This window comes from Saccoglossus kowalevskii, chromosome 13 (assembly GCF_978046115.1).
Source record: "Saccoglossus kowalevskii chromosome 13, keSacKowa6.1, whole genome shotgun sequence".
NCBI lineage: Eukaryota > Metazoa > Hemichordata > Enteropneusta > Harrimaniidae > Saccoglossus > Saccoglossus kowalevskii.
Window position 1 is genome coordinate 27,649,780 of NC_140653.1, and position 16,278 is coordinate 27,666,057.

At 33.0% G+C, this 16,278-nt stretch overlaps 1 protein-coding gene across 1 annotated transcript; it reads right to left on the reverse strand.

The window, feature by feature from the left end:
• Nucleotides 1-13,838: 13,838 nt before the first annotated feature.
• LOC102808558 (kelch-like protein 11) lies at nt 13,839-15,588 on the reverse strand. Its single transcript, XM_006815140.2, has one exon. The coding sequence runs from the start codon at nt 15,564-15,566 to the stop codon at nt 13,839-13,841; it is 1,728 nt and encodes a 575-aa protein (XP_006815203.2). The 5' UTR covers nt 15,567-15,588.
• Between the last annotated feature and the right edge of the window lie 690 nt (nt 15,589-16,278).

Sequence of the window (16,278 nt, forward strand, 5' to 3'; positions counted from 1 at the left end):
CCCAACTAAAGGGCGACAGTCGTCGTGTAGCGTCCTGTTCGATATGGGACTCATAGCGACGCGAACTCCACACAGTTCGATGCGCGTTACTTATCATCACTGCACAAAGTAGCTTTGCATATAACTCATTTGCATATTAGAGTATGTTCGAACTACAAGACCCTGTCGGTTAACAAAGTTATGCGTAAGTCACTCGGTTACTTTAATCATTCACGCCCTGACTCTAAATAAAATGTTCAGTTAATTAGACAAAATATACATGACTTGCGTTAGAAAATTACAATCCTTTCCTACATGCCAAAGCACTAGTTTCTACTATAAATGACTAACTTTATAAACTTACTAGAACCTGTGTGTTATATTGCTGTTAGACGCGTAAAATCGAACCCGTTCAAGCCAGAAATAGTATTGAAATATTCACCAGAATACAAGATGAACGGAAATATTAGGAAACTCTTTTCAGTTGAATTAGTCTTTAATATTTCTTTCCCAACTATATACGATAACAGAACGTTTTTTCTTCCAAGTTTTAGTGTATCACGTGCGCCATTTCACTACAGTAACATTAGCTTGCAAAACATAGTCCGCGATAAAATGGTTCGTATTTACGTTTTTACTGAGGTCCGACATTAATAAATAGTTCGGATGTCACATACGTTTTTTCCCCACTTTTTGTAGTACGTTTTCAGATGTAACAGGTACAAGAAAATGGCCGTGCGTAGTGAGGTGATTGACCACAAAATTGAAGGCTGCCTGTGGCAGAGGCACTATTGCGTAAAGCGGAAAGACCTCTCTCTGGGAAGGAGATTGATAGCGACGTATACAACGCGTGTAAAATACATTGTTTATTTACATGAAATTCGAACACGCGCTGCGCTACGACCACAGCGCTTAAACATCCACGAGTTATTTATTCGGACAATGGACTATGTTTTGCAAGGTAATGTTACTGTAGTGAAATGGCGCACGTGATACACTAAAACTTGGAAGAAAAAACGTTCTGTTATCGTATATAGTTGGGAAAGAAATATTAAAGACTAATTTAACTGAAAAGAGTTTCCTAATATTTCCGTTCATCTTGTGATCTTGTATAGACGTATGATTATTTTATTTTCACACGTACAACGACACGCGTTCTACACTGACAAGCGTTGCTAGGTCGCAGCACTGTCTTGGAGCATATTAATGGGCAATTGGGTTCCCCGATCTAAATTTCTATCCCGGTTTGTTGCACGTTCTTTTTTTAATATGAAATAATCAAATATGGGACATATGTATAATAACAGAACCCCACACCCTCCCCGTGGCTTCGCTCGTGAAAGTACGGCAGCAGGATACACCGCATCACTCGTGAAAATAACTTCCATACGCAATGAAAGCCACGGGGAGGGTATCTGTCATAATACTTCATTATCACTGAAAACATTTTTCCCCTGAAATAAATTCCAGTGAATATGCCATTTCCCTCATACTCTATTGAGACACAGTGCAGTGAAAATTGGATTCACATGTAATGCCTGAAAACATGTCAGCAAAAATAAATTAAGTGAAATTCTACGTGACTTCATAATAGTTGGAAATGAACACTTTACACCCGACCCTACCACTCCATATACAATGTAAACTACACCCCAAAACATCCTTTCACCCACAGTTACTACCGTGTTTCACCAGTGTATTCTATTTGACGTCAGGAGAAATTGAAATAAACAAATTAATTATAATTTCAGCCTCTAGTTGACCACTGATTAAATAAACTACCTCGTCTTTATGTCAACTTGCAGTTATTGGTTGCCTACATCAGTGACTTCAAAATATAAGTTTCAATCCCAGGAATTTCACTCGCTGTTAATTGCATGGGAGTGCCAGTCTTTAATGAATTTCTATTGTCATGTCAATTTCTTGCGATTACTCGGATTATTAAGCTGTAACCACATACCGCCTAGGTGCTGTAATTAATTCCTGGTGTAAGCACCATATGAACTATGAACAATGCATGTGAAGCCAGCTGTGGGGTATATTCAATCCTATAGATTTCTCATTGTTTGGTAACTATTTGCTGCAAATGCAACAAAAATCAATATAAAAAATATTACCCACACAGTATTCTACAGGTTACTTGTATTAGTTAGTATTTTAGAGATTTTGTATTATTTAGTAATTTAGTGATTGTATTTGTTATTTAGTATATTGTGTTTTTGTTTTGTTTTTTATATATATTTTTCTCCTTGTACTTTGTGACCATTTTCTTTCCCTCCGGGGATTGTGTAAGAGTCAATAAGTAAATAAATAAAATAAATAAATAAATAAATAAATAAAATAAATAAATAAATAAATAAATAAATAAATAAATAAATAAATTCTTTGAATAACATCTTGTATTCAGCAATGTCCTTGCAGTGGGCTTAATTTATACTGAAAAGTTTTAATGGTGATTACTCCGCATCTCACCTGGAACAGTTCCATTCATTAATTCAGATGTTGACAACTGATAAAAAAGCTCGCTTCTTTAGATCTATTTCAACACTGCTGTATAATACTATCATCACAGAATTTAGGCCGTTTACCGTCTGGAGCCTTAATACAAACATGGTAATGAGATGGAGCTGACTGGCGAACTATTAGTAATGTTAAGGCCACACCAAATACGGGTTAATCCTCTAATAAGATTGCATTTTGGATAATCTAAGACTTGATTTCACGCACGGGAGTGAACAGCGGTTAGCAAGGACTATGGAACACTCAAATTTTTAACTATGATTATTCAGTACAGTAAACAGGAAGGTGTACATGTTAGTTCTACGGCTATAAAACAATATCAAAGCAAATTCGGAACGTGTAGATTGCAGAATAACAGGAAGTAGTACAGTCTCATCGTCACTTTTCTTGAGAACAATGTCTCTAGATATGAGCTCGCGTTCATTGTCACCACGGTAGTATTGTCATGCCGTAAATGGATTTATGAATATAATAGTAAAGCTTCCAAATGAACATTGAATACAATGACGTTTTGGGCGCTTAACCTTAGCAGGGCGTTCGTGCATACTTCGTTCATAAGTCCATACTTATGATCTGGACCGGGTCATAAGATTTAACCCGGACCTGACATTTCTTAGCTCATGCTAGTCGTTTCTTAGCTCATGCTAGGCGTTCGCGCACGTTTTCTTAGGACGGGCTAAAGTTTGTGACGTCTTAGCCCGTGTTAAGGAGCTACTACTGACAGCGTGCAGTTTAAAGACTAATTTAAATAACATGGAAAAATATTAGATGTTTCACTTTTGGCTTAACAATTCGAGAACTTTTTCAAATACATAGCAAAATGATATTGTGGAATATTTCAATTGTTTCTTTCATTGCAATCCTCACCTGAATAATCATGTACTATTTCCCTCACTAAAACATTCACTAAAATCACTGCATGCAAGGCAAAACCAGTTTCATGACATGACTTGCAAGAAATAAGAATGACAAAAACACACCCATACATATATTTTGAGCAGTATGGAATGGCATACTGCTGCAGTTTAATTCACATATATTTGGTATGTTGAAAAAGACACTCGATAATGCATGAGCATCTTTTGGATTGAACTGTCTTTCGAATCAGATGTAATTTTGAAGCCAAACTTCATTGATAAATCTCTGATTACGCGAATACTTGTCCAAATTTTGGATGAATGAATTTACTGAAAGATGGACAATGCTTCTATGTACAAAATGTATGCCACTTAATATTAGACAACCGATTAGACTTTTGAACAACCAGTGGACACTCGGGAGTCAATTCTGAACACACACGACAAAGATTGCAAACAGTCTAGGGAAATGACTGCTGCACCTATTTTTAGAAACACACTTCAAGGTTTAGTTATTTGCACACAAAGCTGGAGAGAAACTCGAGATAGTTATCAAAACATGCTACAAGGCGCTTTTGATTCTACATTTCATGATTACACTGTGACTATCTTTACTCAAAGGCTTGGGTTACATGTAATTTAAATACAATACTAAGAACACAAATGACACGCACAAACATGACACTTTGAACATGAGACCAGTTCACGTGTGTCTCAATATGTACTTTTTACACGGGAACTTTTTGAACTCGGGCAAGATTTTATACAGATCGATAGTAAAAGTTTAATGCAGTTTGAAATAAAAAAAATAATCTGGTCAACGCACACACATGAACAATTATTAAAGACAACAACACGAACAACAACAAAAACACACGCAGATTGTAAACCACACACTTGTATTCATATAGAATGTAAACTACACACTTGTATTCATATAGAATGTAACTACACACTTGTATTCATATAGAATGTAAACTACACACTTGTATTCATATAGATTGTAAACTACACACTTGTATTCATATAGAATGTAAACTACACACTTGTATTCATATAGAATGTAACTACACACTTGTATTCATATAGAATGTAACTACACACTTGTATTCATATAGATTGTAACTACACACTTGTATTCATATAGAATGTAACTACACACTTGTATTCATATAGAATGTAACTACATACTTGTATTCATATAGAATGTAACTACACACTTGTATTCATATATAATGTAACTACACACTTGTATTCATATAGAATGTAACTACACACTTGTATTCATATAGATTGCCAACTACACACTTGTATTCATATAGATTGTAAACTACACACTTGTATTCATATAGATTGCAAACTACACACTTGTATTCATATAGAATGTAACTACACACTTGTATTCATATAGATTGCAAACTACACACTTGTACTCATATAGAATGTAAACTACACACTTGTATTCATATAGATATGTAACTACACACTTGTATTCATATAGAATGTAACTACACACTTGTATTCATATAGATTGTAACTACACACTTGTATTCATATAGAATGTAACTACACACTTGTATTCATATAGATATGTAACTACACACTTGTATTCATATAGAATGTAACTACACACTTGTATTCATATAGATTGTAACTACACACTTGTATTCATATAGAATGTAACTACACACTTGTATTCATATAGAATGTAACTACACACTTGTATTCATATAGATTGCCAACTACACACTTGTATTCATATAGATTGCAAACTACACACTTGTATTCATATAGAATGTAAACTACACACTTGTATTCATATAGAATGTAAACTACACACTTGTATTCATATAGAATGTAACTACACACTTGTATTCATATAGAATGTAACTACACACTTGTATTCATATAGATTGCCAACTACACACTTGTATTCATATAGATTGCAAACTACACACTTGTATTCATATAGATTGCAAACTACACACTTGTATTCATATAGAATGTAACTACACACTTGTATTCATATAGAATGTCACTACACACTTGTATTCATATAGAATGTAACTACACACTTGTATTCATATAGAATGTAACTACACACTTGTATTCATATAGATTGCAAACTACACACTTGTATTCATATAGAATGTAAACTACACACTTGTATTCATATAGAATGTAACTACACACTTGTATTCATATAGAATGTAACTACACACTTGTATTCATATATAATGTAACTACACACTTGTATTCATATAGAATGTAACTACACACTTGTATTCATATAGAATGTAACTACACACTTGTATTCATATAGAATGTAACTACACACTTGTATTCATATAGATTGCCAACTACACACTTGTATTCATATAGATTGTAAACTATACACTTGTATTCATATAGAATGTAACTACACACTTGTATTCATATAGAATGTAACTACACACTTGTATTCATATAGAATGTAAACTACACACTTGTATTCATATAGAATGTAAACTACACACTTGTATTCATATAGATTGTAAACTACACACTTGTATTCATATAGATTGTAAACTACACACTTGTATTCATATAGAATGTAACTACACACTTGTATTTATATAGATTGTAAACTGCACACTTGTATTCATATAGAATGTAACTACACACTTGTATTCATATAGAATGTAACTACACACTTGTATTCATATAGAATGTAACTACACACTTGTATTCATATAGAATGTAACTACACACTTGTATTCATATAGAATGTAACTACACACTTGTATTCATATAGATTGTAAACTACACACTTGTATTCATATAGATTGTAAATTACACACTTGTATTCATATAGATTGTAAACTACACACTTGTATTCATATAGAATGTAACTACACACTTGTATTCATATAGAATGTAACTACACACTTGTATTCATATAGATTGTAAACTACACACATGTATTCATATAGAATGTAAACCACACACTTGTATTCATATAGAATGTAACTACACACTTGTATTTTTATAGAATGTAACTACACACTTGTATTTTTATAAAATGTAAACTACACACTTGTATTCATATAGATTGTAACTACACACTTGTATTCATATAGATTGCAAACTACACACTTGTATTCATATAGATTGTAACTACACACTTGTATTCATATAAATTGCAAACTACACACTTGTATTCATATAGATTGTAACTACACACTTGTATTCATATAGATTGTAACTACACACATGTATTCTTATAGAATGTAACTACACACTTGTATTCTTATAGAATGTAAACTACACACTTGTATTCTTATAGATTGTAACTACACACTTGTATTCATATAGATTGCAAACTACACACTTGTATTCATATAGAATGTAAACCACACACTTGTATTCATATAGAATGTAACTACACACTTGTATTCATATAGAATGTAAACCACACACTTGTATTCATATAGATTGTAACTACACACTTGTATTCATATAGAATGTAACTACACACTTGTATTCATAGATTGTAAACTACACACTTGTATTCATATAGATTGTAACTACACACTTGTATTCATATAGAATGTAACTACACACTTGTATTCATATAGAATGTAACTACACACTTGTATTCATATAGAATGTAACTACACACTTGTATTCATATAGATTGTAAACTACACACTTGTATTCATATAGAATGTAACTACACACTTGTATTCATATAGATTGTAAACTACACACTTGTATTCATATAGATTGCAAACTACACACTTGTATTCATATAGAATGTAAACTACACACTTGTATTCATATAGATATGTAACTACACACTTGTATTCATATAGAATGTAACTACACACTTGTATTCATATAGATTGTAACTACACACTTGTATTCATATAGAATGTAACTACACACTTGTATTCATATAGAATGTAACTACACACTTGTATTCATATAGAATGTAACTACACACTTGTATTCATATAGATTGCCAACTACACACTTGTATTCATATAGATTGCAAACTACACACTTGTATTCATATAGAATGTAAACTACACACTTGTATTCATATAGAATGTAAACTACACACTTGTATTCATATAGAATGTAACTACACACTTGTATTCATATAGAATGTAACTACACACTTGTATTCATATAGAATGTAACTACACACTTGTATTCATATAGATTGCCAACTACACACTTGTATTCATATAGATTGCAAACTACACACTTGTATTCATATAGAATGTAAACTACACACTTGTATTCATATAGAATGTAAACTACACACTTGTATTCATATAGAATGTAAACTACACACTTGTATTCATATAGAATGTAAACTACACACTTGTATTCATATAGAATGTAACTACACACTTGTATTCATATAGAATGTAACTACACACTTGTATTCATATAGATTGCAAACTACACACTTGTATTCATATAGAATGTAACTACACACTTGTATTCATATAGAATGTAACTACACACTTGTATTCATATAGAATGTAACTACACACTTGTATTCATATAGATTGCCAACTACACACTTGTATTCATATAGAATGTAACTACACACTTGTATTCATATAGAATGTAACTACACACTTGTATTCATATAGAATGTAACTACACACTTGTATTCATATAGATTGCAAACTACACTTGTATTCATATAGATTGTAAACTACACACTTGTATTCATATAGAATGTAAACTACACACTTGTATTCATATAGATTGCAAACTACACACTTGTATTCATATAGAATGTAACTACACACTTGTATTCATATAGATTGCAAACTACACTTGTATTCATATAGAATGTAACTACACACTTGTATTCATATAGATTGTAAACTACACACTTGTATTCATATAGATTGTAAACTACACACTTGTATTCATATAGAATGTAACTACACACTTGTATTCATATAGATTGCAAACTACACTTGTATTCATATAGAATGTAACTACACACTTGTATTCATATAGATTGCAAACTACACACTTGTATTCATATAGATTGCCAACTACACACTTGTATTCATATAGATTGCAAACTACACACATGTATTCATATAGATTGCAAACTACACACTTGTATTCATATAGATTGCCAACTACACACTTGTATTCATATAGATTGCCAACTACACACATGTATTCATATAGATTGCAAACTACACACATGTATTCATATAGATTGCCAACTACACACTTGTATTCATATAGATTGCAAACTACACACATGTATTCATATAGATTGCAAACTACACACTTGTATTCATATAGATTGCCAACTACACACTTGTATTCATATAGATTGCCAACTACACACTTGTATTCATATAGATTGCAAACTACACACATGTATTCATATAGATTGCAAACTACACACTTGTATTCATATAGATTGCCAACTACACACTTGTATTCATATAGATTGCAAACTACACACATGTATTCATATAGATTGCAAACTACACACTTGTATTCATATAGATTGCAAACTACACTTGTATTCATATAGAATGTAACTACACACTTGTATTCATATAGATTGCAAACTACACACTTGTATTCATATAGATTGCCAACTACACACTTGTATTCATATAGATTGCAAACTACACTTGTATTCATATAGAATGTAACTACACACTTGTATTCATATAGATTGCAAACTACACATGTATTCATATAGATTGCAAACTACACACATGTATTCATATAGATTGCAAACTACACACTTGTATTCATATAGATTGCAAACTACACTTGTATTCATATAGAATGTAACTACACACTTGTATTCATATAGATTGCAAACTACACACATGTATTCATATAGATTGCAAACTACACACTTGTATTCATATAGATTGCAAACTACACTTGTATTCATATAGAATGTAACTACACACTTGTATTCATATAGATTGCAAACTACACACTTGTATTCATATAGATTGCCAACTACACACTTGTATTCATATAGATTGCAAACTACACTTGTATTCATATAGAATGTAACTACACACTTGTATTCATATAGATTGCAAACTACACATGTATTCATATAGATTGCAAACTACACACATGTATTCATATAGATTGCAAACTACACACTTGTATTCATATAGATTGCCAACTACACACTTGTATTCATATAGATTGCAAACTACACACATGTATTCATATAGATTGCAAACTACACACTTGTATTCATATAGATTGCAAACTACACTTGTATTCATATAGAATGTAACTACACACTTGTATTCATATAGATTGCAAACTACACACTTGTATTCATATAGATTGCCAACTACACACTTGTATTCATATAGATTGCAAACTACACTTGTATTCATATAGAATGTAACTACACACTTGTATTCATATAGATTGCAAACTACACACTTGTATTCATATAGATTGCCAACTACACACTTGTATTCATATAGATTGTAAACCACACACATGTATTCATATAGATTGCAAACTACACTTGTATTCATATAGATTGTAAACTACACACTTGTATTCATATAGATTGTAACTACACACTTGTATTCATATAGATTGTAAACTACACACTTGTATTCATATAGAATGTAACTACACACTTGTATTCATATAGATTGCAAACTACACACTTGTATTCATATAGATTGCCAACTACACACTTGTATTCATATAGATTGCAAACTACACTTGTATTCATATAGAATGTAAACTACACACTTGTATTCATATAGATTGCAAACTACACACTTGTATTCATATAGATTGTAAACCACACACTTGTATTCATATAGATTGCCAACTACACACTTGTATTCATATAGATTGCAAACTACACACTTGTATTCATATAGAATGTAACTACACACTTGTATTCATATAGAATGTAACTACACACTTGTATTCATATAGAATGTAACTACACACTTGTATTCATATAGATTGCCAACTACACACTTGTATTCATATAGATTGCAAACTACACACTTGTATTCATATAGATTGCAAACTACACACTTGTATTCATATAGATTGCAAACTACACTTGTATTCATATAGATTGTAAACTACACACTTGTATTCATATAGAATGTAAACTACACACTTGTATTCATATAGATTGCAAACTACACTTGTATTCATATAGATTGTAAACTACACACTTGTATTCATATAGATTGCAAACTACACTTGTATTCATATAGAATGTAACTACACACTTGTATTCATATAGATTGCCAACTACACACTTGTATTCATATAGATTGCAAACTACACACTTGTATTCATATAGATTGCAAACTACACACTTGTATTCATATAGATTGCAAACTACACTTGTATTCATATAGATTGTAAACTACACACTTGTATTCATATAGAATGTAAACTACACACTTGTATTCATATAGATTGCAAACTACACACATGTATTCATATAGATTGCAAACTACACACTTGTATTCATATAGATTGCAAACTACACTTGTATTCATATAGAATGTAACTACACACTTGTATTCATATAGATTGCAAACTACACACATGTATTCATATAGATTGCAAACTACACACTTGTATTCATATAGATTGCAAACTACACTTGTATTCATATAGAATGTAACTACACACTTGTATTCATATAGATTGCAAACTACACACTTGTATTCATATAGATTGCCAACTACACACTTGTATTCATATAGATTGCAAACTACACTTGTATTCATATAGAATGTAACTACACACTTGTATTCATATAGATTGCAAACTACACATGTATTCATATAGATTGCAAACTACACACATGTATTCATATAGATTGCAAACTACACACTTGTATTCATATAGATTGCCAACTACACACTTGTATTCATATAGATTGCAAACTACACACATGTATTCATATAGATTGCAAACTACACACTTGTATTCATATAGATTGCAAACTACACTTGTATTCATATAGAATGTAACTACACACTTGTATTCATATAGATTGCAAACTACACACTTGTATTCATATAGATTGCCAACTACACACTTGTATTCATATAGATTGCAAACTACACTTGTATTCATATAGAATGTAACTACACACTTGTATTCATATAGATTGCAAACTACACACTTGTATTCATATAGATTGCCAACTACACACTTGTATTCATATAGATTGTAAACCACACACATGTATTCATATAGATTGCAAACTACACTTGTATTCATATAGATTGTAAACTACACACTTGTATTCATATAGATTGTAACTACACACTTGTATTCATATAGATTGTAAACTACACACTTGTATTCATATAGAATGTAACTACACACTTGTATTCATATAGATTGCAAACTACACACTTGTATTCATATAGATTGCCAACTACACACTTGTATTCATATAGATTGCAAACTACACTTGTATTCATATAGAATGTAAACTACACACTTGTATTCATATAGATTGCAAACTACACACTTGTATTCATATAGATTGTAAACCACACACTTGTATTCATATAGATTGCCAACTACACACTTGTATTCATATAGATTGCAAACTACACACTTGTATTCATATAGAATGTAACTACACACTTGTATTCATATAGAATGTAACTACACACTTGTATTCATATAGAATGTAACTACACACTTGTATTCATATAGATTGCCAACTACACACTTGTATTCATATAGATTGCAAACTACACACTTGTATTCATATAGATTGCAAACTACACACTTGTATTCATATAGATTGCAAACTACACTTGTATTCATATAGATTGTAAACTACACACTTGTATTCATATAGAATGTAAACTACACACTTGTATTCATATAGATTGCAAACTACACTTGTATTCATATAGATTGTAAACTACACACTTGTATTCATATAGATTGCAAACTACACACTTGTATTCATATAGAATGTAAACTACACACTTGTATTCACAGATTGTAAACCACACATGTATTCATATAGATTTCAAACCACACACATGTATTCATATAGATTGTAAACTACACACTTGTATTCATAAATTGTAAACCACACACTTGTATTCATATAGATTGTAAACCACACACATGTATTCATATAGATTGCAAACTACACTTGTATTCATATAGATTGTAAACTACACACTTGTATTCATATAGATTGTAAACTACACACTTGTATTCATATAGATTGTAAACTACACACTTGTATTCATATAGAATGTAAACTACACACTTGTATTCACAGATTGTAAACCACACATGTATTCATATAGATTTCAAACCACACACATGTATTCATATAGATTGTAAACCACACACATGTATTCATATAGATTGTAAACTACACACTTGTATTCATAAATTGTAAACCACACACATGTATTCATATAGATTGCCAACTACACACTAGTATTCATATAGATTGTAAACTACACACTTGTATACATATAGATGATTGTGTTAAAATTTAGTTAAATTTTTGTTGAAATGAATTCACTTTTGAATAGAGGTTTACACTATTATGTTATAATGCAAAGCTATGATTCGTTCCCATTGTGAACAATTTTAATTCGGCTTACCATCGAATTATGAACTTGACAACTGTTCTGCTGGTTACCAACTCCCGCCTTACATCTAGGCTTATTGACAAGATTTCACTTCCACAGTCAGTGGATGATTGTGACAATGATTAACTGATAAATATGGAATGCCATTTTTCATGACATTACAATTAATTTATTTATTTATTATTGATTAGAGAGCAAAATTTTAGCAGGAAGTACAGACGATACTGGAGCATGGGTAATTAGTGGAACGGTACTATGGTAACCAGGCTAATCAAAAAAATGACACTCAGGTAGCCAGGCTAATCAACAGAATGGTACTCGGGTAATCAGTCTATCAACAGAACGGTACTCTGGTAACCTGACTATCAAGAGAACGGTACATGAGTAACCAGACTATAAAAAGAACGGTACTCAGGTAACAAGGCGATCAACAGAACCATACCTGAGTAACCAGACTATCAACAGAACGGTACACGGGTAACCAGGTTAATCAACAGAGCATTACTTTGGTAACCAGGCTACTAGTAATCAAGAAAACAGATAGGATCCAATCATCCAACAGTATCCCCCCTCTCCCTGTATCACGATATACCCATGTAATAGTGGTAGATACATGACGTTTAAACTAAATAAACAAATTATGGACATTTTCAGTTGCCTCTATAAGGTTACCCAAATAAATAATTAATTGTTTAATTTTTGCAGATAATAATTTTCATTACATGATGGTTTAATGGTGTTCAAGAGACAAAATTTCATGAAAGCCAATGTGAAGTTTTCCTGCTACAAAATATCACCGAGTCATGAAAATGTGTATTCTGAAATTTACTGTAATCTACATTTCCTTAACAAAATAATAAGGGATCTTGACAGCAACGCAGGAAGCATGACTTATTCGCTGCACAGTTGGGGCAATGCTTTTCCATTCTCCACTAGACGTATTAAAAATGTAACCAGAATCGTCCGGACGAGGCACATCTGTATTGGCTGCATATTTTCTACCACAACAAATAAAAATATCGCCTTGAATGTCACAAATATTAGCGTGATGACGTCTGGACATATCGGGAATTGGAAATCTTGGACAATCAATGCTGGTTATCTCCCTCTCACATTTGTTGATAGCAATACACCTGCTACCCAGACGGGTAATTTCAATCGTGTCTGGCGTCTCTCTCACTATCGGTGGATAGAGCTGCCATGTGGGGTCAGCATTCAGTTGATTCCAATCCCCATGGGGCTCAATAGTCCAATGATCGGTCAGTGTATCATAGTACTCAATCTGTCCGGCGGTTTCGATCCCAAAAGCATAGATATATCTGTTGTTGATAACCGTGGCTTTAAAGATGTAATGGTCGCTGAGCATTGGGGATTTTTCCACCCAGCGGTTTTCATCGTCATTGAACATTTCTAGGGACCTGGGGCTCGGGTAGCCGCCAATAGCGTATAGTTTACCATTACAAATGACAGCGTAGCCTAATTTATGGTCATGGTTTGTTTCAGGCATTACTGTCCATTTATTGAGCAATGGGTCATACATATATACATTTTTCAGACACCGTTCCTGCGAACTACCAATGATGATGATTTTGTTGTCTCTGCAAACCACGGGTCTCCAAGATATTTTACCCGGGAGGCTGGGTAGCTGTACCCATCTATCTTCGCAGACCACATAACCGAATACAGTATCAGTTGCTGTATGGTCGATTGATATTGTACGTCTTGACTGTGCACTTCTGCTGATGTTGCCCCCTGCAAGTACGACCACGTCAACCAGTCTTCCTGGTCGGTGATTTTCAATAGTATGATTGTCAGACATATAAAAGCGCACAGCCTCGCTGACATACTCTCTACACGTGTCGTTTTGTGTGACTAATTTCTCATTCAGCACACAGTTGAACAAGTAGTCTTTCTCAATATGAATCAGCCGCACACACATCAGCAATTTGGGAAACTGTTCAATTCGCTTTTCATCATGTGTGACCCACTTGACAACAAACTCAAAAACGCCCTCTTCCCTACTCACCACAATTCTCTCGTTTGACAAGAATGACAATATTTTTTCAAACGATAACTCTAAGAGTTCCTGTTCATTCTGTTTAAGAAATTCGCTGAAACGACTTTCTATCAAACGCTGGGCATCGTCCTGTAGCCGGGACAGATTGTACAACTCCGCCGTCTCCAAGTAACTCGTGCAGTTCGAAGGTGACAACATTGTCTGCAAGAAAATCTCACAGAATTCCTTCAAGTCATCGATCATAAGGTGATCAGCGCCCCTCAAAATATCGTGTGTGTTGTCCACCGTCAGTTCAACTTCGCCGGTATATACGTATTTCAAAATCGCCTCCATTCCAACCCCAGTCGTACAGATCAACTCAACGCTGCCTGCTTGAGATTCCTGTAGGCTGCTACGAAATAGCGCCTCGAAGTACGGGCTGCAAGCGGCCAGAACGATGCGATGAGCGTTGAATCTATGATCTCCAACAACGAGTTTCATGTCACAGAATGCACCATTGCACTGATAACGCCTAAACTGCGTCAACACAGACGATGGGTGGGACATTTTTGAAAAAATCCGAATCTTGCTCGCCATCTTTAAAATCTTTGACTTTCATCAGCAGCTGACAACAGCGCCTTCGGTGGCACAGAAAGGAATTGTTGTTGTTTTTTTGTATGAGGGCGCATAAAAAGTCCATAAAAATAGCTGTTACCAACGGTGCGTCAAGCAATCCAACACAAGAATTTGTATTCACAACACACAAAGCATCGTTCTATCTGTGGGGTTACACATTACAGCAGTGCAGGCCACTTTAAAAATCGGACCAACTGTTAATTCCTTTGTCAGATGGTCTATGACTCAACCACACACGTCATTTTTAGGTCTAAGTCTTATCGAACGATGGATTATGTCATTTTTTCAGAAATATTTACGCCCAGGGAAACCAAATTAGACAAAACTTGCTAGAGCGTGGTATCATCGCACATCATTCTTGCCAGCTTTCTCCGTGACTGCCTTTTAGTTGCACCCTCTTTCAAGGTTACATAATCTTGAGGGTTGGCAAGGGGTATTTTCGTAAGCTGTAATCAATTGTTTTTATTTTCGTAATAATGTAATTTAAATAAATAAAAAAACGTAAATTCGTAGACATGGACAAGGTGTAAAATGTAATCAGCTATTTTATTCGTCCGTAATTTGTACAAAGATATTAATTTTTGTAAGCGTATAAAGCATTTTCCAAATTAAATGTCGTAATTTCTAATTTTGATTCTTAAAT

Excerpts from the sequence above, each read along its gene's own strand:
- LOC102808558 (XM_006815140.2), bottom strand. The coding sequence starts at position 15,566 with ATGTCCCACCCATCGTCTGTGTTGACGCAGTTTAGGCGTTATCAGTGC.